The sequence below is a fragment of the Neopelma chrysocephalum genome, unplaced genomic scaffold (genome assembly GCF_003984885.1).
Source record: "Neopelma chrysocephalum unplaced genomic scaffold, ASM398488v2 Primary Assembly neopelma1_77, whole genome shotgun sequence".
Lineage (NCBI taxonomy): Eukaryota > Metazoa > Chordata > Aves > Passeriformes > Pipridae > Neopelma > Neopelma chrysocephalum.
This window is the reverse complement of record NW_020897738.1, coordinates 3,873,611-3,896,757: the sequence shown is the minus strand read 5'-3', so window position 1 is coordinate 3,896,757 and position 23,147 is coordinate 3,873,611. Positions and strand designations below refer to the sequence as shown.

The 23,147-nt window shown below is 43.0% G+C and overlaps 1 protein-coding gene across 1 annotated transcript in view; it reads right to left on the bottom strand.

Moving 5' to 3' along the window:
* Positions 1 to 77: 77 nt before the first annotated feature.
* The window catches only part of DNAH10 (dynein axonemal heavy chain 10), a 52,067-nt gene continuing 28,997 nt past the window's right edge, over positions 78 to 23,147 (bottom strand). The window contains exons 47-78 of the mRNA XM_027689717.1: positions 22,836 to 23,008; positions 22,373 to 22,466; positions 21,257 to 21,424; positions 20,792 to 20,980; positions 20,025 to 20,196; positions 18,927 to 19,130; positions 18,098 to 18,178; positions 17,510 to 17,707; positions 16,751 to 16,912; positions 16,385 to 16,559; positions 15,365 to 15,546; positions 14,474 to 14,610; positions 13,556 to 13,773; positions 12,975 to 13,196; positions 12,215 to 12,362; positions 11,116 to 11,395; positions 10,528 to 10,757; positions 10,090 to 10,363; positions 9,325 to 9,429; positions 8,692 to 8,846; positions 7,795 to 7,949; positions 7,398 to 7,581; positions 6,393 to 6,593; positions 5,051 to 5,260; positions 4,576 to 4,671; positions 3,707 to 3,878; positions 3,156 to 3,287; positions 2,557 to 2,768; positions 2,305 to 2,472; positions 1,923 to 2,109; positions 808 to 953; positions 78 to 413 (exon numbers count right to left, since the gene is read on the bottom strand). Of these exons, the coding sequence (XP_027545518.1) occupies positions 267 to 413; positions 808 to 953; positions 1,923 to 2,109; positions 2,305 to 2,472; positions 2,557 to 2,768; positions 3,156 to 3,287; positions 3,707 to 3,878; positions 4,576 to 4,671; positions 5,051 to 5,260; positions 6,393 to 6,593; positions 7,398 to 7,581; positions 7,795 to 7,949; positions 8,692 to 8,846; positions 9,325 to 9,429; positions 10,090 to 10,363; positions 10,528 to 10,757; positions 11,116 to 11,395; positions 12,215 to 12,362; positions 12,975 to 13,196; positions 13,556 to 13,773; positions 14,474 to 14,610; positions 15,365 to 15,546; positions 16,385 to 16,559; positions 16,751 to 16,912; positions 17,510 to 17,707; positions 18,098 to 18,178; positions 18,927 to 19,130; positions 20,025 to 20,196; positions 20,792 to 20,980; positions 21,257 to 21,424; positions 22,373 to 22,466; positions 22,836 to 23,008 (5,577 nt within the window). The 3' untranslated portion in view covers positions 78 to 266. The remainder of the gene's footprint in view (positions 414 to 807; positions 954 to 1,922; positions 2,110 to 2,304; positions 2,473 to 2,556; positions 2,769 to 3,155; positions 3,288 to 3,706; positions 3,879 to 4,575; positions 4,672 to 5,050; positions 5,261 to 6,392; positions 6,594 to 7,397; positions 7,582 to 7,794; positions 7,950 to 8,691; positions 8,847 to 9,324; positions 9,430 to 10,089; positions 10,364 to 10,527; positions 10,758 to 11,115; positions 11,396 to 12,214; positions 12,363 to 12,974; positions 13,197 to 13,555; positions 13,774 to 14,473; positions 14,611 to 15,364; positions 15,547 to 16,384; positions 16,560 to 16,750; positions 16,913 to 17,509; positions 17,708 to 18,097; positions 18,179 to 18,926; positions 19,131 to 20,024; positions 20,197 to 20,791; positions 20,981 to 21,256; positions 21,425 to 22,372; positions 22,467 to 22,835; positions 23,009 to 23,147) is intronic.

Here is a 23,147-nt window from a genome sequence, read left to right as displayed (position 1 = left end):
ACCAACTTCTTCCCTCTTCTGCATCCACATACTAGCTTGGAGCCTTTTCAAAAGGAAACACAAGTTACAAAAAACACTTTCCTCTTCAAATGTGTTTATTTGGAGTATAATACAACCAAGCTAATTAACACTATTTAAAGTCAGGTGTGCCTAAGTGAACATGGCCCCACCCCCTTGCTGCTGAATCTCTGCCTGGGTTGAGGGTCTTCTCCCTGCCCCTCTAAAGGTTGGATTCTGGGAGAAGAGTGTACTGCCTCCTTCAGCTGTCACTCTGCATTCAAGGTGAGACAAACGCCTTGAAGGACCCAGTGGGAAATGTGCCTCGTGGTGTAAAGATCAGCTTCAAACACGAGGCCGAAGCCCATCGCGTTCCTTCGCATGGACGTCGTGTACACGGGGGTCCGCAGCGTGTTCTGAAAGAGCAGGGAGGGGACAAGGACATTGAGTAGTGCCTGAGGTACCACCTGGAACTGGGAACAGGAAGGGCCTCGAGGAGAGATGACTGTCTTCAGGAATTCACTTTTTTGTTAGAGGTCTTAAATATCCAATTCCCAGAAACTGTAAATGTCCTTTATGTCATTAACTGGGGCTGGGAAATGATTGAAAGAGTAGGGGAGTGTGAGTGTCCCAAGATACCGGTCCCAAAGTGCCTGAAAAGAGGCAACAAACACATCGACCCCTTTAGAAAAGAAAAACCGTAATGATGGGTAATGGAAGGAGAAGTGTTCAGGGGCTGCCAGCTGTGGAGATGTGACAACAGAAGGAAGGTAATAAACTGAGTGGCCACCTGTCCCCGAGGAGCTGTACCTGCAGTCGGAGCCTGTGTGCTTCCGTGGGGATTATCTTCAGGATGGGCAGCTCCACCACCGGCACACGGGGCTTGCTTTGGATAAGGCAGCCTTGCTCCATGTCCCAGTCTGCTCCTTCCAGGAACAGACCAGAAACAAAGCAGCCTGTGAAGGCAGAAAATGCAGCATTTGTGTAAACTGAGCTACTAGAAAAGATCAGTTTAAGCCAAGTGTTCCTGCAGTCCCTGTCCTGGGCGCTCCAGTCATCACAAACATGCTGCACTTCAAGCTGCAGCTGCACAGGGTGAGTTACCTGTGGGGTTTGTTTTTACCATCCATCTGTATTAGGAAATCAAATTAAATTGTCTCAGTTGCACTACACACGTTAAACAGTCCCAGGAATAAATGTCATTTGCCACCCCCTAAGTGCTCAAGTCCCAGAGAGCTTTGTAACCCCAGGCCTGCTCCTTGGATCACTGACAGCAGGTGAAGGGCTGGGACAGTTGTTCTGGTACAAATACCGAGTACAACATTGATGAAGAAGTACAGCATTGATTAAGAATGATCCAGGTAAGCTGCTGAGGGGACTTTTTAACTGCAAGTTAAATTTAACAAAAACAATGAGACTTTTTTTCCCTCCTCTGTTGAGAGCCTTGCTTAGCTGTCCCCTATACCCAGAGATTGTTATATTTAGTTATTAGAGCAGTGCTAGTCATAGAGAGTAATAAAGAGATATTTACACAATAAATTATACATAGTTATAGTCACTTTTTGTTTAAATATATTTCAGTATATTATTTGTGGTGTGAATAGATCTTTATAAACCTGCTGGGATTGGTAATGTTTCAGGCATTAAGAAATCAAGGTGTGTATATTTATAGGGAGCAAGCAAGGGAGAGGAGTAAGTTCAAATCCCTGCCTGTGCGTGGGTAGAGCTGGAGAGAGAAGATGGTGCTTCTTGCACTGAGGCTCTGCAGGAACCAGAACCCAGCTAATTCCCAGCTGGAGATCATGTGGGCTGTGAAATGCAAACCCAGGAGTATGTCTGCTGAGGTGTAACCAAAGTAACTTACTCTCTCTCACCAATTAACTACTTTATTCATATTTTTGCCAAATAATTGTAAAAACACTTACCCTGAGTAGTGTTTTCCTCGTCAGTGATTTCCTCTGGCGTCCTGAACTTGGTTACCTCTGTGTAGAGGGTGGAGTGATCCAGGGGCCACCTGTTTTTCCTGCAGGTGGCTTGAACAAGAGCTGTCAGGTAGGATTCGGGAATGTGGAGACCTGAAAGCCACATCACTGGGGGCTCACACTCGTTAACCTGCAGTCACAGAAGGGGCCAGTGCTCTGAAAGGTGATCCATGGGAGTCTGCCTGGCAGCCACAGTCACGCCATGATGGGCACTAGTTCAAGGCACTTACCTAAAGCAGTGAGTGTTCACTGCCTTCTGCACCAACATGCACAGCACATTGTGCAGATTAACAAAACAAAAAGCTTTCTGGAGGCACTTGCTTACCCAGCTGGAGTACTGGTTATACCGATCTTGAAAGAAAATAATCCAATTTCCAAGTGTTTTGAGTGTGTCGGGAGCCAACCGCCGCCAGATGCCGGGAATCTGCCCGTTGAAGAGAGCCTGAGCCACATCATCCAGTTCACTGCTCATTCCAACTTCCCCAGCCAAGGCCTGGAAAGACAGTGCAGTTCTGGGTGCCAGCCTGGGGCAGGTACAGCCCAGCTGGTTCCATCGAGGTGCTGTGGTTTTACTTACCCGTTGTAGCTCAGCCAGTGACTTTCCCATTCGAACGATCAGCTTATTAAAACGCTCCAGTTCCTGCAGCAGCACCACAGTCGTAGGGGAGATGTTTGTGCCAAAATTTTTCCGTATGTGGTCAAGATCAAATACTTGGGGTAATTTGTTTTCTATATCCTTGGCAATGTTTGCAATATATTCATCTCGGCTAATTCCTGCACCAGTTTCACCTGCAGCCAAAAAGTTTCAGTGAGACTGTATTGGCCACTTATTCCATGATTAATTCTCTGAGAGAAGGTTGAGAGTGGAGTCGCCTTTTGGCATCAGTCTCTGATGCTGCTGTGACATTTGCCCACCAGACTCCCTGCATGTCTCCACTTGTGCCTCTGGGCATGCACTGAGCCATTTCCAGGCTGGCAGGGCAGAGCTGTGCTGTGGCTTTGCTCACCTCCCAGTCCCACTGTCCTGCTCCCTCTGCTCCCCAAGGCCAGGACACAGGCGCCCTTTCCCTGGGATCACTCCCCACACACGCAGGATGCTGTGGTGTGGCTGGTGGGTCAGTCCCCAGGGCACAGCCATGATTTCTTATTTACCAACCCAGTTCAGACAGAACACACCTGTTTGGGGCTGCAGCTCCAGCAGGTGAGCCCACATATCCCGCACCGCCTGCGTGTAATACCCGATCTCGGCATTGGCGTGGAGTCCAAGCACCTCTGGAGGGTTGGAAAGTGGCAGAGCTTCTATGGCCTCTGGAATACAACCACATGGGCTCTGTCAGCCCACATTCACCAGGCACAGAGAACAACACAGCAATTTTGTTACCACTCCACATGGAAAAATCAAATGCTAGAGCTGGTGTTGAACAACTCACAGAGTGAATAAACACTTTAAATACACCCCACAGAAATGTATCACTTAACAAAATTAACCTGCTGCTTAACTGAGGGTTTGTATTTTGGTTTCTTTAAAAGAACTGAGGAGCTGACTGATAAGATCACATTCCAAAGGGCAGCTCATATAAAGCAGTGGATTATAAGACTGCAGTCCGTACACTGGCAGTGCCTGGTGTTCCATTCAATTTCTCATATCCAGCAATGGATGTATGGAGAGGATGGATACTGGAAGGAGACTTAATGCTGATGTACGTGGCAGGAAAAGCATTTCTTACCAACAAAGTCATCTTTGACAGTCCCAGGTGGAATTTTATAATCAACCTTGTCGTTTTTATAGAAGTGAAACACCTGGAAGGTGTCGAACAGGAAATCCCCCAGGTACTCATCCATGTAGATGGTCAGGATGCGCCGGTCAAAGCTGTCGATGGCGCGCCCTCCGTACATGACCTAGAAAGCACAACATCAGTATCACAGCACTGGCTTTTGGAGCAGGAAATACAGCTTAGAGAAATCACTGAAAGGTCCAAAATACTCTTTGCTTTTGCAGTGGCTCTGGTGTAACACTGTCTCCCTTGTGGATACCAAGGGATCTTCTCCAGCCCCTCTCAGGGGGACAGGCAGGAAGTATTTGGCCTTGGCCTGGACAGAGCTGCTCTGGGCACTCCTGATCACCCACCTTAGTGATTTATGTGCAGCAGTACCTTCCTGAAGTACCAGCTCATGCTCAGTTGGGATTAAGTGCTGCAAAGTAAGTTTTCCTCAGGATTTCATGTCCCAGCAGCTGGACAGTGCAGTGCAGCTGCACATGGAGTCCTGCAGGAGCTTTGGGAACACCCCTTTGTACAGCTCCAGGGACACCCCACTGTGCCAATAACACTGTGCACTTGTGCTGCTCAGAACCTTTCAGCACAGGATCCCAAGGGCTCTCAAAATTAATTAAGCACCATAACTCCCTGTTGTGCTGTTAGACACAGTGGCCCTGTTTCCCTGAGACTGAGATTAAGGCCCTTGCTCAAGGGCTACACTGGAGTTTAAGCCTGCCCAGGAATGATTGCCAGCCAGCTTTACTTGATGCAGCCCATGCAGAGAGGAAACTTCATTTATCTGGATTCTTTTAGCATCAAGTGGCACTGTAGGCACTCACCTCCCCAATAAGATATTTGAGGCTGCTCCAAGGGATTTGATCATCATTTTGTTCAAAAGCTTTTGTCAAGTATGTGTTAAGGATTTCCATGCAGACCTAATAAAGTTGTTGGAACATGTGAGATAAGAAGATTCATAAATCAGATATAGATATGCATAGATTTTATTTAATGTAGTTGTTGTTTGAAAGCTAACAATTATTTCTTTCTGAAATAATTGAAAAGTCAAGTAAAAATCATCCTAGGAAAAGAAACCCATGAGAGAGGCAACATAAACAAATTAAATTGGGAATTTAATTTTTAGTGGCTCAAATTGACATTATAGAAGATCAGGAGTCTACATGACTCCACAGAAGCAGGAAAAAATACTAAGCAAAATCTAATTGTGAGAAAGGATTAAAGCTGGATAAATTCTATGTTTTCAAAAGTAATTTAAGCTACTGAGGAATATAAGAGCCATTGTAATTGTTTTCTTACCTGGAAATCAGATTCATTAAAATCATACGGTACATTCCAGCCAACCTTTCCAAACTTCCTTCTCTCCTGAACCACAGCATGGAAAAATGCCAAGACATAGACCAAGGACTTAAAGGCAGGATGTGGGCACTGCTCTAAGGCTTCCTGGGGAATTTTGAAGTAGGTGGCTCTCATGTTCAGTTTTAGACCATTAGGTGGTTCTGTAACAACCTATCAAAATAATTAGGGAAGCTATCAGTTTCTTGATAACTTGAGGAAAACAAGCTGTTAATGTACCACATTAAGTAAGCTATATAATGCAAGCCTGAACATTTTAAGTGGCTTTCCAAGTTCCTATCAATATGGATTTTTTCCTTAAGTAAAGACATGAAACAAACCTTTTTAAGCTTATCAAGGTAAACACACCTGTGTAAAGAAAAATGTGATATTATTTTAGAAATAGACATGTTATTGGCAAGACATTATTTTTCCCATACTTGACAATCTAATTTTCTGAAATAGCAATACTTTACACATTTTGGTGTGTCCTATATCCCTACAGTAAAATGGCTTTATAGTCTTTAATATGGCTTTAGTGCTGATCAAACTGCTAGAGGTTTTTTTCCAAAGTGCCGTAAAACCTCCATTCTCACTGGTCCTGTCAAGACCCACAAAGTGTGGATCTGCAGGCTTAAAGATCCACTCAGATCCCTTCAGCCCCACTGCTGGAGGAGAACAACCCAGAGCTGTGACTGCCCCAGAGCTCACAGGGGCTGGGTCTGTCATCCCACTGCCTTCCAAGCTGTGAAATGAAATAACGATGTTTACAGGTCAGGTCACCAGAGCAGCAGTAAAACAGCCATGGAAAAAGACATTAGACCAGAATCATGGCTTGTGCCTTCAAAATAATCAGCTCAGCCTCTGGTGATAAATGCTGCAGCCTGAAGTAGCAGCTGGAAACCATTCTCCTATTCCAATGTCTGCTCCACGGGCACGGCTGCCAGGCCTCAGTTCTGCACTGCAGCATCAGGGCTGACAGGGCTATTTCTGGCTCTCCAAATATTCCTCACTTGTGGCAGCCTTTGAATCTAAAAAGCATTTGTCACATATCCAGGTGTACTCACAAACCTCTACTTCGAAATAACTGCTTCAGAAAAAAACTGAGCAGCTTTCACCCAAAGGAATCATCCCAGTAAGATAAACAGGATGATGAAAAAAGGATTTTGCTTATAAAGACAAAAAGTGAGTTCCTAAGCCTAGTCAGGGTGCTGCACTGAGGTCAGGCATCCAGAGCCAGCCTTTTCTGCTGAGTACCAGTGGCAGGACATGGCCTCCTGACTGGGGTTTCCTCACTGCACAGTACCTTTAGGGCCTTCTGCAGGATTCCAACTGGGAAGCCTTTAGTTGGGTCAGTTGTCAGCCAGAGGCGAAAGTCTGAGTGAGGCTCTGTAATCTTCTCCAGGGCCTTTTCCAGATGGATGAGCCATTTCACCAAGAGGTGACAGTTCTGCAGCATGAGCCATTCTCCTTGAACCACTGCCTCCTCCAGCATCTGCAAAGCAATCTGAAAAGAGGGAGGAACCATCTGTGAGTAACTCTCCCTTTAGCCTGTGAGGAAACTGCCTCTGATGGGCTCGTGCAGTGGGTTTTCCTGCTGCAAGCACACTCAGCCTTTTAGTTTCAGCACTTACCAGAATGCTCCTTGCTGAGAACAGACCTTTTCCCATACCACAAGAAGTTGCTCTGAGATGTTTTTATTTCATTAATTCTTTTTGAAATTAAAAGTCACTCAGAGCATTGAAGTGTTTCCAAACAGCACAGGAGTGTTCATGGCCCAGGAGAGGGAGAAGATCAGTCTAGGAATTGGTGGTCTAAATGAATCTGACAGGAGCTCTTCCACTGACTGAAATCATGGCAAATTCAGTCAGCTCTGAAGCTTTGGACATTCTGCCTTAGTGTCCAAAACAAAAACAAAAGGCAGGAAAAGCAGCAGGATATCTTTTCAGTAACCAACACTGTGATTTCCAACCACCTCACATCCATACACAGAGCTCCAGTCACTGAGAGCCTTTGAAAGGCTGCAGAGTAGCATCTTTTCAGCTCAACGTTTTTTTAAAAGCTGACAATCTGATTCTGGATCTACCTTCAGCCAAACCAGAACAGCAGCCAGTCAGCCAAATACCCCCTTTCATGTTCAGGATGTTATTTCCAGACTGGCGAATGTATGTCAGAACCATGAAGTAACTCCCTTTCAAATGATGCAGACCTTTGGAAAGGAGATTTGATCAGTCCCAGAGCACTGGGAGCACGGCTTGCAATTCACAGACTCGCTGCACACAGGACATTCCCACCCTCCCACCCAAGTTACCTTTTCTTGGCCTTGTCCCATGGCCAGGAATTTGAGTCTCTCTGCTGCAAACTCTGTCCTCTCAGCCAGTTTCATGAGGTCATTGACGGGATCAGAGCCAGGACTTAGGATAAAAACCACAGGTGAGAAAGGGCTGCTTTGCTGCAGGATGGCCTCGAAGCTGATCACGGGGGGCTGCACGTACCTGGGAAGGGGAGAAGCCCAATAAGCTGCAACTTTTCACGGAGCAGCCTCTGTGTGGGAACAATGAACACGAACAGCAACACTCACCCCAGACTGCACATGGAAATCATTCAGACACAACTCCTGCTCTGCTGTTCAGGCACATTACAAAACCATTTACTGTGTGAAACCCCTGAGTGGTGTGGTTTGGATTTGAAAGAGGAGTGGGACTTACGTCTCCCCCATTGTCACTGTCACAAAGTCCGTGACCGCCCGATACATCCGGTCCACCCGGAAACACCGCAAAAGCAGGAGCTTCTGGAAGTCTGTGAGACTGTCCTGATACTGCATTGGGAATGGGGTCTGCTCCAGAGCATCTGTGTCATACCACTGGCAAGAAAAGATGGCAGACAAGGCAAAAGAATCAAATGGCTCTGTCAGGGAAATTACTAGGAAAGAGAAAACCAAATTCATGAAGGAGGGGCCAAGAGACACAAGGAGAACAAAGAAAGTCAATCAGCCACAAGTACATATTAAAAGATTGGGTGAATGTAAAAGAATCCAACTTCTTCAGTATAAAGTATTCAAGTCCAGAAACATATTTGTACTTTCATTTTATGTCAATTCTCTTAAGATACAGAAAACAGCATCCCAAGCAATAAGTATTAACAGTTTGCTTACAGGTAGACTTCTTATAAAGCAAAAAGACATAGAATGAAACTACAGCAGGAACAAAGGAAATCTGTGTTTGTCACTAGCCTATGGAACTCACTGGAACTCACAAGAAGATCAAAGTACAATTTAGCAGCACAAAAATACCAGTGAAATGTTGACTGTTGAAATTGAGAGAAAAAATTCCACTGACTTCAACAGGGCAAATAACTCCTCTAAGGCATTTGACTGACAAATAAAAAATCTACAGTTTACCAGGGAAGATTTTTTTTGTTTGTTTTTTAAATAATATAATCTTTAATTCTTCTGCAAATAAGCCAATCACTAACTGAGGTCAAGAAACAAAGCAAGGCCTTGGTGGAAGGAGCCTGCGGTGACGTCCTCCCTGTGCACCACACTTGAACATTTCATAACAGCATCAAAACTAGGAGAGAGAACAGGATTGCAAAAAGGCACATACATTTTTCCATTCATCTGGATTGTCTTCCACATCATCTGGAAGAGATTCAAATGTCTCAGGAAATAGTTCAGACAAGCGAATCAGGTCTTCCCAGCCTTGATCTGGAAGCCAAGCGTACGGTTTCTTTCGGGCACTCTTCTCCAGGGAAACATTGCCTGGTCACATTGGGAAACCAGAGTGAATGTCCATGGCAGAAATTCCCCCAATACATGACCACACACACAGTCCCAAGCACAGAGGAACCAAGTGGAAATTTGTTTCTGAAACACTGCAAGATTAGGCTGGTCTGCTGAAGGAAAGATGGCATTTTACAAGTGCTTGCAAAAGCCGGAGTTTTATCTTTGCAAACATTTCTACATGCATATGCACACATAGTCAGAAAATAACTACAGATTATTCCCTCAGGTAACATCCTAACCATCAACTAATGTCATATTTGTCAACAGAGAAAGACTGGCCTCTTTGTTGTTTCACAGAGAGAAAAGAATAGAAATAGCAGAATCCCCAGTTTGTGTAAATCAACACAGAGCAGTTTTCCTCAGTGGCTCTTAGTAAATCATATCTAGTCAAAAGTCTGTCTTCAAAAGATCTTTTAGCTATAGCTAAATATTTATATATAAATATTCACTTTACCTTTCAAAAAGAACTCAAATTCTTCTTGTGGAATTCTTCCCTCAGCTTGTTCTATCTTGACTGTCATATTAAAGGAGAACAGTAACTTGTGCTTCTCGAACAAGCCTGCATGAAAAGGACAATATTTTCCAAATCAGCTGCTAAAGCTTGTGGAACTGAAGCAATCTTTAAATCCACATCCTGCATCTGTTGTGGGGTTGATGAGATGTCCCATCCCTGGAAGTGTCCAAGGCCAGGTTGGACAGGAAGTGCCCAAAACCAGACCAACCTGGTCTCATGGAAGGTGTCCCTGCCCATGGCAGGGGATGAAACTGGATAAGCTTTAAGGTGCCTTCCAACCCAAACCATTCCATGATTCAGTGATCTGGTCACCCCACAAAGATCATTTGATTGATGATTGGACTTGATGATCTTACAGGTCTTTTCCAGACTTAATGATTCTATGATTCTGTGATCAGAGTGATCAAAGATGGGGCTTTGGATCAGGCTTACAGAGTCAATACAGCACCTGTGAACTCCATAGCTGTGATTTACCTTTGTAACTGCGTTAAGAAAAGCATTTCTGCAAGAGTTACATTATTAATGTGTGTAGTTTCTTTTAACAGAAATAGCAGGGAGTAAAGAGCGAACCAGGAGCAGCGCTGGGCTCTGAACATCAGGGAATTCACTGTTTGGTAACTGCCTCTTTTATTAAAACCAACTGAAGTCATGGCTTTGCCTTTTTTTGCACATCACAGTCTCAGCCCACCACTAAATGGCACTGACCTGTGCAGCCATAGTTGTAGGTGTTCAAAGTCAGTGTATCCATGATGTTTTTTAACCTCTTCGGAAGAATCGGGTTGGGCATGGATTTCCGAAGAGAGAATCCAAAAACCTCCAAGAAGGAGACCAGTGAGAACTGGTACATCATGTTGACAAGTGCCATTTCAGACAACACAGAGAAGAGGATGGCTCCCCTCTTGGCAGCTGGTCTGTAGCCATCCCGAAGGACATCAATATCTGCTGCTGTTGTCTCAGCCAGCTTCAGTTTCTCAATCACCTGTAAAACAGGGATTTTATACACCTGGAATTGCTGTGCTGATCCAGAGGGTATCTATTAAACCACAATAATCAGAGCAGCTCAATGCCTGCCTCTCTGTGTTTGATGAAGCACAGTGAAAAAGGAAAGACTATGTATCCTTCCAAAAAGCCCAGAGCTGGTACCTCAGTAGCTTTGAATTTTGTCTCTTCCAGGGTTTTCACCAACTCCACATTGTCCAACATGTTTCCTGTGGAAGTTGTCAGTCCATGAAGGAGAGTGTCTTCCAGATTTTTCAGCAGGTTTTTGTTCTCACTTGTCTCCTGGATGAGACGTTCTCTCTGTTCTTCCAATTCCCTCCTTTCAAAGCCCGTGATGACGCTGAGCAGCTGATCCTCCAGGCCCTTCAGTGTAACTACAGGTGCAACACATGGACACAGCACACTCTGTTTCTAAACACACGACAGCTTTTATACAACTTATTTAATCTCCAGCATCTCATAGAACTACAGCAATGCAAGAGTGACTTGGTTAATGACTCTATATCTTAATTGTACCTAAGCATCCTCACCTGACAGGTGCAGGAAGATATATTTGTCTCAGCTACAGATTAGAAGAGAGAAGTGAGAAGGATTTTCTATTAAATCAGATGCTAAATATAAGGGAGACCGAATTTTGTAGAGTTTCATTAAGATTTCAGACAACGACCCAGCCCCTAAATTTGCACTGCATCATAATCACTGCTTTGTTACTAAACCCACACTTGAGCTCACCTGTGTAATTGATAACCATGGCTTTGCCAAATACAGAGGGAGAATACTTTGGGTTTGCTAATTTGGTGTTCAGGTACAATCTAAAATTAGGGTCATAGTCAACCTCTTTGTCCCCCAGGACGATGAATGCTCGCCCCTGTAAAACTTTGATGTTCTTCTCTAAGACATTGTCTATCACAGGATCGATGTATTCATCCACACTGTGCAACAAGAAAGGGTTTCCATACTTTATGGCCAGTTCTAGTTGTTTAAGGAAATCTGGGTCATTAAAGGAAGCCATCTGCAAGAGAACAATGGGAAGATTTGAAAGGAAAACCAATACTCAATTTGCTGAACATTATTATTATTTTCCAATAGCTGCCAGCACTAGTGAAGTTTGCTCTTTGCTGCTTTTTGTCTTTCCTCTCACAGATGATATAAACTGCACTTGTACAAAACAATAAAGGTGCTTTTTTTCTGATTATAATTAAAGTTGAAAATAATTTCCATTTGGAGAACTACTCTTCAAAGTTCTAAACGTGCCTCTGACTGTTTATTGTTCTACATGAAAATTCCATCCTGGAGCTGAGATAATCCACAGTCTACATCAGTCTTTTGGTGAGAATATTTCTGCATGTACAAACAGACTGAGAAAGGGGGGGTTGTTCATCCTGGAAAAGAGAAGGTTCTAGGGAGACTTTATAGCACCTTCCAGTGCCTAAAGGGGCCTCAAGAGAGTTGGAGAGGGATTTTTGAGAAGGACATTTAGCAATAGAACAAGAGGGAATGGCTTTAACTGAAAGAGGGCACGGTTACATGGGATATTGGGAAAAAATTCTTTACTCAGAGGGTGGTGAGGCCCCAGCACAGCTTGGCCAGGGAAGCTGTGGCTGCTCCATCCCTAGAAGTGTTCAAGACGAGCTTGGACAGGGCTTGGAGTAACCTGAGATAGTGGAAGATATCCCTGTCCATGGAAGAGAGGTGGAACTAGAAGGTCCCTTTCACTCCAAACCATTCTATGATTCTATAATTCTATAATTGGTTCCCCATTCAAGGTGACAGGGATTTATGCAGCTTTGAAAACAACCAGTAACAAGGTAAAACAATCTTTTATCTTTACCTTCAGATCATTTTTTTCTTCTTTCTTCTTAATCCAATGTAATGCCTGTTGTTGTGGGTCAATACAGAGTGGGAAGCGACTTGCATATGTTGTCAGGATGCCATTCTGGATAGAGAGCTCATCTGGAGGCAATCCTTGGGAAACCCATCTGGGAACAGAACGGACCAAAGACCAGGCTGGGATGAAAACTCCATGGGAGAGCAGCACATTTGATTTGTCAGTAGAACTATGCAATTCATTGAGAACACCATTTGACACACAAGGAAACATACAGTGTATGGGATTATGAGAACAGTGTCAAAACTCAGCCTGACCCATTGTCTGAGTGGTCTGGAACTACACTACCCAAAATACTGTAGCCTTTGGTGAGTAATTCTGCAGTAGCTGATATATGGGCTATCTGGGCATGGGTTTTATACCAAATTCATTGAAGTCAATGAAAAGACACCTATTGGGTTATGGGAACACATTTTATAGATAACTCCTTTAAAAATTTCCTAAAAATGATATTATATGCATCTGAGTTTAGTGAATGTCCCTGGAGTGTAAAGTACAATGGTTTGTCACAACAAATGGCCTTCATTAACCAGAGGGAGAATAATTTGTCTCCTTCTCTTGACATGAAAGTAGGATTCTCTCTCTCTGGAATGGCTGTGCACCTCCACCCACAATCTGCCAGTTCTGTGCTCCAGACTCAGCTCCAGGCTCCCACATTATCATCTCACATTCAGTGCTCACTGGGTTTCTTGACTGGACGTACCTGCTGACCTCCACCTCATTAGTCAGGAGGCTTTCCAACTTAAAGGATTCACTGCATGGAATTTCTCGGGAGAAGATATCCTCGTGCCACACCTTGTACATCATTTCATGGCGAAAGTCCCAGCTGAACGCTCCCTCATAGCTCAGAAAGGCAGCAGCAAGTAGACAGTCTCCAAGCAACTTCACCTTTCGTATTTCTAATTCCTTGAATTCCTCTGTCCACCTGGTAGAATTAGAAGGGAATCTTGGGTCAGTCTGTACCAGAGAGATGGGGTTTATGTGCAGAATTTCCAGCTGCTGCTACTTTAGATATAGGTTGAGACAGACCCCCAAATTTAGAATCAGTTCTTCTCTCACTATTATGATGGCCAGAGACACTGAGTTGATCTGAACCCTCTTCCTCCTAATGTGAGTTATTTTTCAAGAGCTAATGGATATTAGCTTAGAATGGATAACAGCTCCCCTCATCAATAAACACCATAGGAAGTGACATTTCCAAAAATGTCTCTGCTTGATAGATTTTATCCCTGACACATGACCCCCTCTGATGTCAAAAATGTCCCTCTTTGAATCCAGACTTACCTCTCGTTCTCAGATTTCAAGCCAGCGATGAGTTTGTCAGCAGCCTCTAATCTTCTCTGCATAATCTCTGCTTCTTCTTGTAACTTCTGGTTTTCTTTTATGGCCTGTTGATATTTGTCATCCAAAGCTTTAAGCTCAGCCTGGAGAGCAAGCAACTCTGCCTGTATCCTTTCCAGTTCCTGCTTACTTAACAGATAGTTCCGTTCTAGCCTTGCCACCTACATTACATTTTGAAGGAAACATGAGTGTCAGAGGAAAGAAGGGTTTTGGAGAGGAGTCTTAAGTTTTCAGATTTCTTTTGGCTATTTCATCTATTTCAAAGTGTCCACAGGACTCTCATCCCCTGAAAAAATAGGAGGTTTGTCTGCTTAACAACAATATTATGGCCCCAAAAATAGTCAGACACATCATCTGGTGAATATACTTTCTCAGTAGTCAGCTCTGTATAATAACCTTTTCTCGACAAAAGTTTCCCAGTGTCACCTGTTGGACATTAGATTTCCTTTGGTGATACAGCTAAATTTCAGTCACCCTAAAGAAAGTTAATCAAAAAGTCTGTGCTTAAGGAACCTGGATTTTGTGTTCTACTGAACTCTGCTCTGTACAAATGCTATGTGTTTTGAAGTCTGGTTTCAGTAGACAGCTATCAACTGTGTTTTTCTAAACATGTTAGATTATAGAATTCCAACTGAACATGTTCCTCCCTCCTCCTTCAAGCCCTGGCATGGATGGCAACCCACATCCCAACATCATGACACAACACAGCCATTTATGACCAACTACCTGCCTCACTCCATCTGCAATAGCTCTCCTAAACACCTCCTTTTAAGCACTTCAAGAGGAGAAGTGGGCAGTCTAACAAGTCAAGTATTATCTTTTTCATCAGCCTCCCCTGAGCTTGAATCCAACACATTTTACCTTTTCTTCCTTGGGCTTGACATTTTTCACTACATCACAGTAGGTCACCACTGCTTCAGCAAACTTCAACATTCCCAGTCCTGCTCTGCTAATAACTTCCATTTCAGCAAAGGTAGTATTAAGATTCCTTAACAGAGCTAAATTGGCAAACACAAAAATATTGCAACTGAGTTGAATTACAGTGAGAAATCCTCAAAGAAATAGCTTTCCCCGCCAGCAATATCAGCCAATGCTGTGACAGACAATATGAAACCTTTGTCAGAATATTAAAGAGACTCTGACTTTAAGATGAACCTACTGGGCTGTAACAATACAAGCACAATATTCCCAGTGATTTCTCAAGTTCTTTCTCCATAAAGAGAGTGTTTTCAGGAGTTGTTCATTATGTCAGAGGTTCATGGTTTGTCTTCTCTGCAGCAGTCAGGAGCAATTTTGCTCCAAGACCCAAATTCCCCTTTTAATGGAAGTGCTCTGGATTACACCTTTAAGAGCATGTGCAAAGTTTGGTCCATAAACTTTAGATATAGCTGCTCTTTCCACTCTGTAACATCACATTTTAATTGCCAGCACATGGATGAGGCCATAATTCTACTAAGCAGCTGAAAGGAGACAGCAGGTCTACTCAGCTATCCTTGCCTGCTTTAAACCAGAGCCTGTAAGACCCTGGGTAAGGTTTAAACTGGATGGAACACAAGTAGAAGGTCTTTGAACTCTGAAAAATCAAGTCATCCAAACAGTGCAACACCTGCAGCATCATGGGCAGTGCTGTCCCTTAGCACAAAGTGAATCCCACCCTCCTAAACTACATTGGAAGGATTGCTGCTGACGTGGCTAAAAAATCACATTAACAAGATCCTATGTTAATTCCAAGTATACAGATCAGGAATTCACCTCTCATAGACTTAACATTGCTCCAGGGAATTGCCCTAAAATCCGTCGTCAACAGCTGTCGCAGGAAATTTGTGTCAGCCATCATTGCCTTGGCGTTCTTCCAGTTCAGCTCCTTGTAACCTCTCATGATAAGAATACAATCCAGGACAACCTGCACCTGCTTGGGGGGTGTTGCAAAGGATCTAGAAAACAGAAGGAGACAGTGGAAGAGAAAAAGGAGGAGACAAAGCACATGATGCCAGACAGGAGAATTACCTGTTAGAGAGGCACTGCAGTACAAGAGCTGGTACATAAGACATGCCACACACAGTGAAAAAGATAACCCAGCTCAGACAAGAAATTATTAACTACCTAAAAGCTCAAAATTCTTGTATTCAGACAATCTGATCCATGAAATACTAAAGGATTTCAACAGTGGAAGTCCTAGAACCCTGAGCCACGATATTCCTCCACAGGGCAGTGAAGCAGCTTCCCACTGGGAGAATCCAGAGATCATAAAAGAAAGGAAACCAAAAAACTGTGGCAGGGAAGGGAGAGCCATTGCTATTTTGGGGACAGCTACTTCAGGGAGAGCCAAGGACTGGATGTGCCTTTACATCGATCCCCAAATACAAGATGCATCATAAAAACATAAGGAGAAGTTAATTCAGCAGGGAAAACATTTTCATGCTATGAAAGCAACCCTGAAAAATAACTGGTATGTGTTCCTGTAGACACAGAAAAAAAACAGAGGAGGAATGAATGGGTTTGGACAGTCACTGTTCAGGCAAAACCCACATCAGGTTCTAGTGCAGGGCACTAGACACAGGGCAGAGAAATATGGGGAAGACAGCAAACAAAGGCCTGGAAGAACTGGCTTAAGGTGAAGTCCTGGGCAAGGAACTGGAGGATTCTGTTATGTCCTCTGCACCCACACAACTGATGTCCTGACCTTCACAGGTAAGTAAGAAAGGTGAGGCAAACAAGGGTCTCTCAGTGAATTTCCAAGAGTTTGTGCTACTGTACATGCAAATGAGTCACCTGAGTTCAGTAACTTCAGCCTTGTCAAGCTTCTCAACCTCCATTTTGGCAGCTTCTAAAATAGGCTTGATTTGATCCAAAGCTTCTTCAGCCTCTGCCTTCTCCACAGCAATAACCTTATTCTGCTCCTGTATCTCTACAGCTTTTTCTTCAGCCAGTTTTTTCTTCACCCCAGCTAGGAATTGAAAAGGCAGGACCATAAATGAATTATTCAAATTTGTATACAGAACATATACTCATAAACTAATATAGATTTACTCTTTGCTGAAAGTCAGAAATTCCCATCAACTCAGAGTCTTTGTGTTGCCAGCTTGCCTATGTTCACAGTTTCCTCACCTTAGCCTTCAGCAGCTGTAAAGCACCCACCTGCTTCTGTGTTTGTTGCAATCTCTCGTAACAAAGCCTCACAGGCAGCTGTTTTTTCTGTTAGCACAATCTTTTGCTCAGCAAGTTTCTGGTTCAGCTCAGCCAGCTGTACAGCAGCTTCCTTCAGCTTAACTAAGCCCCCATCCAGTCGCTTACATTGTGCTGGGTAGGAAAAAAGAGAGAAATGATTTATGGATCATGTCCTATCACACAGTAACAGACAATCTCACAAAGGGGAAACGTGCTTAGAGCTGCACTGAGATTTTTCCTTTCCTAAGCCTCCCCTCCAAGCTGATGTTAATGTCACTTGAGCTGACACACAGTGGCCCTGTGCCACAACTTGCTTTCCATATTACACTGCTCATGTTTTATCCTCTTCACATATTTCAATGCCACTGAAGTCTGAATAAGAATTGCTGCTTGAGGAAGAATGTCAAACCTTGACTGAGGCTGAGCAGGTACCAGATTTAATCAGACTCTTCCCCAAGCAGAGTAATGTCTGGTTTGGAGATTCTGGCTCAGGTTCATGCCTAAAAGGATTTGGGGAGAGCCCATTGTTTGACAGGGCCTGAACATTTACATGTGGTCAGCATATGGCTGAGTGTCCAAATCAGATGCCAGCACAGCATTTCAGACAGTGCTGCTAATAGGATTTTTCCATATTGTGGGTAATATGTGGGATTCTCACCAGCAGTTTTCCTTCTTTTTAAAATATTTAAATCACTTATTAAAAAGCAGAAAACATCTACACAGCCTTACCTAAAATGAACTCATTTTTCTCCTCCAGCAATTTTGTGTAAGTACTGATAAAATCAAGGTAATTCTTTGGTGTGACATGATTGATACGTCTCAGTTTCTCCAGAAATCTCTTGCTGAAATCCCCTACAGATTCATGCACCATGACCATGTGCTCAATCACTGACTTGGAGCTCTCTGGTGGGATACGTGGGTTCTTTCCTAAAATTGGGCAGAAGAAATAAAACATTTCAAAGCTGTGTGTTTTTTTCAGAGTACACCAATTGCCATCCTTCTCATGTACATCTAAGACAGGCACAGAACCAAATCTGCTTTCTGGGGCAAAAAGCAAAATCAAGGTAGAGTCAGAAGGGAACCTCCTAGAGGCAGCTCACATTGTCTGCAGAGCTGGGAGTTTGAACTTTAGCAATGTTAAAAACCTATTTGATTAAGAAACTACCATCCAGTGACATTTCTGGATGGGGTTTTTGCATCACCCATTTAGACTCAGGGTAACAAGGGTAACAAATTGTGAATTGTACAATAACTGCAAAGTAAAGAATTTATTTCTTAGACTGTACCAAGGGGTTCAAATACTGACATCTTACATACCCACAATGGACTGTGCAACTGCAAACAAGGCCTGGGCAGGCCAGGGCAAGAACCAGTCAATACCAGTGTTGTTGACAAGACCTTAAAATAAAAGGATAGTGTTATCTCCAAAATTCCTTGGTAAAACTAGCCCCTAATCTGACAGGCAGTCCACTCATTAACTTTATTTGCATCAAGAATCTGCAAATCTGTCTTATTTGCCTCCTGCTTAGCAACAGAATTTACCACAAAGTTAATACTTCCATTTTGACAGTAAACAACGAGCTCTGCCGCTCTGTCCTGCCAATCCCATAGTTCCATTCTTTTTAGGCTCTTCCAGTCTACAGTCAAGAGCTGCAACAAGATATTTTAGTGCCTGGGCTGGCATTCCCACTCATATGCATCTTTCCAGTGTCTCTTCCAGGAGTCCCAGGACTCCTTTCAGTCACCTGCTGAAGGGCAACATCTGCCAGGCCCAGGTGGTTTTGGATACAAAACTGTTTCTCTTACCATCCTCCTGGTTTCATAATGATTTAACACCACACATTCTTGTGCAAACCAGAGAAGAGAGGCTGCAGACATAGGCTGTGTAATTCCAGTTCAATGAGGATGACCAATTGATTTCCAGCTGTTCAGCTGGAAAATGAACTGATCTGATAAATGTTAATCAATAATGCTCCCTTATATGTTGTAATTAACTGGAAAAAAAATCATACACTTCAAATCCTCAGTCATGAGCCCTGCTCTGCTTGGCTTCAGCTGCCAGACATCTCTCAGTGTCCACTGGAGATTTTCTGTTGCCTGTAAATCTGTATTTCACAGGGAAGGGACTAAACAGTGCAATTGATACCTGGGAAATTTCTGCACCACGTTCTCAGATCGTCCCCAACTGGGGACATTCCCAGGACGATGTGAAGGTTGCTTGCACATTTGCTTACAAAATATTGCCAGACACTCTCTTTAGCTGTGTGCACTCCAGCTTTAGCAGCTTCCTCACCAATCTGACTTAGGATGGCATCTTTTTCATCATCTGCAAAAAGGGCTGGCACCATTCCTGTAACATAAGGACAGAAGAACGTTAGTGAGAACAACCAGGAAGAGGAAACCATATGGCTGGGGACAGGGCAGATGAGAAACCAGAGTCAAATTTCAATCCTAGTTCTGCAAAAATGACTCTGAGTAGTTCTGAATGAACCAATTAATTTCTCTATGCTTCTCCTCCTCCCCACAGACCCCAGGGAAAATAGAAAGGCTGTAATTAGAATGATCCAAGGGAGTTAGAGGAATAATTAATGTATTTTTGTTTGGGTTTCAGCAACTTATAGAAAATTTCACAAGAGCATAAAGTGTTTTTAACTCTGAAAGAAAATCTTCATTAGTGTCTACAAACTATCAGTTCACATTTCCATTCTCTCCTAAGTTACCTATGACAGACCAGGAACAGGGAAAACTAGAACAAGAAAAGGGATAAGATTTAACACATCTGTTTTCAAATTAGATTGGGTAGGAACTTTTACAGAGAGGGTGGTCACATAGAGCAAGGTGCTGCTTATTTTCAGCTGCTCCATACACTAAAAGATACTGAACTACACTTTAGGACATATATATAAATATAAATATAAGCAGTTGCTGCAGTTCAGGTGAATGCTACTCAAAAGCCAATTGGCCAAAAGGTGGGTTTGTGGCCAAATGCAGCTGAAGTTACACCTCAGCCTTGGAAGAAATCTGAGACTCCTGTAGCATGAATGAACCCCACAGCCTTCCCAAACACACAGAAATGACTGTAAGAAGGTGCCAGAAAGCCATTATTGAGGCCAAGACCATTTCAGGTAGTACCAAAGCAGCAGAGGACACAGGGAGCACCAGAAATAGCTCTGTCAAGGGCACAGTTGAGATTATGAGTCACAAGCAGACACAGATCAGGAGTAACTGAGGCTGCCAGTGGCACCTGAAGTCAACATGTTGTTGATGAGTTCCAGGAAACTCTCCTCTGCCACGTGGCCATCTGTAAACAAGAACACCACTGGCGTGTCCTTAATACCCAGCTTCTGGTACAGATTTTTTAAATCCTCTCGGAAATTATTTTCTCCATATCCTCGAACCAAGACGATCTCAAATATCTAAGGATGAAAACACATACTGAGAAGACACAGATGGACTCAAGACATTATGGTAACTCATGATTAATCAAGGGGGTTGGTTTGGCCCCTATCATCAGCAAATGTGTAAGTATCAACAAAATTACGCACTACATTATTTTTAAAAATGACATTTGTACAACCCTGCAGGCTTGAGTTTTCAAAATTGCTTTGTGTTCATCCTCCTTTTTTGTTCTTCCCTTCCAAGCCTTCGTAAGAAACTGAAAACACCTCTGAGACGAACACTTCCTGTCTGATATAATACAGTATCAATCACAACAAGGTTCCCCAACCAGCTGCTGGAATACACTGAAGTATCAACAGCAGTAGTTAGGGACTGTTAGTTGTTCATTGGCAAACCCATCCTTGTTTTCTGGCCCCAGTGCCAAACCCAGATCACCCACAGTCATCATCTTGGACCTCCAGGCAATCACCTCACCCTGGGTTTCTCTCCACAGGGAAGAGCTGCCAGTCTGATCTTATCTTGACTGACTGATTATCCCCACTCCCAATTTAACTCCCATCACAATATTCTTTTCCTTGTCATTTTTCACTGCAGGGACACAGGGTCACCTACCTCACATCCAGCTGTGTAGGCAGCCAGTCTTGTTAGGGATTGCTTCCCTGAGCCTCCCACTCCGATGAGCAGGGCATGCCCTCGGTCCATGCGGATGATGCGATGGATACGGATCAAGTGCTCCAAAGCATCATCAAAAAGAACCAGACTCATCTTAATATTGAATTCATTGTAGTCATCCAAAATCTCCTTCAGAGAAAGGTGAACAGAATGTTACCAGGAGATCCATGAAACAATTAGTAACATTAGTAAAATAACAACCCACTCAGCAGCATTATTCCTTTCCAATAAACCATTGGAAAACACTGCTCACTGTAGCTGATCCTCAGCTTTCATTACTGCAGACCCCAAGTGGATATCGATGCACATGGAATTCCATGTGCACACAGGAAGGGAACAGATTTCCTATGGTTTGAGGCAGGCTCCTGCCCATTCCTCAGGCACAGTTCCAAGCTGATGCACTACCTGAAAGAGAGCTTTTGCTACATCATAGTCTTGGATATCTTCATAAACACGAGGTTCAGCTTCATTCAGTGCTGTTCTGAAATCCCCAAAAAGAACCGGATCCCTCATGGCATGTTCCAGTTCATCTGCAAAATGCTCTTCCACCAAGCTTTTTATATGACCTTGTACCTTGAAGGATATGAAATGAGTCTGTCACTGGAAGATTCAAAGACTACAGCCCTCTTTTGTGTTCTATGTATGATCTAAAAGGATCTAATAGGTAGTTCAAGAACCAATCAAGGCAATGGACTTTAGAACGTTAAAACAGAAAAGGATAAGCCTGTAAAAAAAAAAAACACCTTCTCATATATTGGTGTAAACAGTATATTAATAAACTTTCTTTCTCAGCACTAGTAGATGTCTCACCAGCAGGATTTCTCACAAAGCTTCTAAGTCTGCATGAATATTCTGAATTGTGAAAATTGAGCTGGAGATGTATCTTTGTATGTTAGAGAAGAAAGTTTTAAGCAGGAAAATCTGAAGCCATCTTAATCTACCTCTTTTCATCTAAGCAACTTCCAAAGCAAAGCAAGTTGCTTATACATAAGTAGTCTTCACACCAATTTCTCTCCTAATACTCAGGGTATAAAACTGGCATAATTCTCTTTTGTGTTTTAAGATATAATTTGAAACATATATATATAATTTTCCAGTTTGCATAACAGCCAAAACTGAGTCCACTGTTTAGGAACTCAGTTCTTATCCTTTTTCCTACTTGACTGTACAGTCATATTCTGATATAATCCTTCCTGAAGGAAAATACTGACTTGATTTCCTGAGTTTTCTCCTGCACTGCTCTCACACTTTGGCACTTTTACTGCTGCCAACCAGTTTTCCTGGACAGGTAAACCAACTGATACTTTCCATTCCTTATCTGATTTCTTAGTCTGCCATAGTCACTTTATTTTAGAAAAAAACCTCCATGGGTCATGTTTTAAATTAATGAGCAATATACTGATCAGACAAGTTTGCAGTTGGACTGCAAGACGTGAGTCCAACAGTTGGTAATGTTGCTGCTGCAAATTAATTGCCAAAGTAATAGTGACTGACTACTAAAAACTGAAAGAAATTACTCACCAATGTTTTGTCTTCTTCATTAATCAGCCTGTCATGGAAAACCCTCAGGCACTCATTTCTCCAAACTCTCACCATCTGGGTCACTCTTTGAAACCTGAATTAACATCAAAATATCACAGTGCACAAATGAGCTGACATGATTCCTAAGGCCATATGGTTAATAACAATGAGCAAATACTAGACTGACCTTCTTACTCCTTTTTTTTGCTCTTTTGATTTTGTTCTTTTCATAATTTGCTTGCAATTTTACCTCTAGATATCTTATTTGAGAAAGACTAATGCATCAGTGTTTGTCACCAAGAGTAAGATCACAATTTAGGATGTTCTAATTCTCACTGTGGCACAGGTGTAATGAAAAGTAACCAAATGGGACTGATTTCATGTACCAAAATACCTCACCTTCACCCAGATTCACCCAAATAAATAAGTGTAGGACCACTGAAGCCAATTTTTCTATTCTTACCTCTCTGAATTTGTAAGAACAAGTCCATTGTAGACTCTGGAAAGATCCCGCAGGTTAAAAATGTAATGGAATTTGGAAGGAGTCGGGGGTAGGTCACTAATAATCATTTTATAAAGCTCCAAAGTACACAGAGTGATCTTGTCAGAGATGGCTGATATTGCCTCAGTAAATGTCTGCAAACATGAGAAAGAAGAGGTGTTTTCATGAGACTGCCCAGAGAGAACTCAATGCTATTAAACACAGTCTGCTTTCCAGCTTTTAAACCTGCTTGGAATATTTCAAATACACTCAGAAATTCCCTGTAGGATGAAC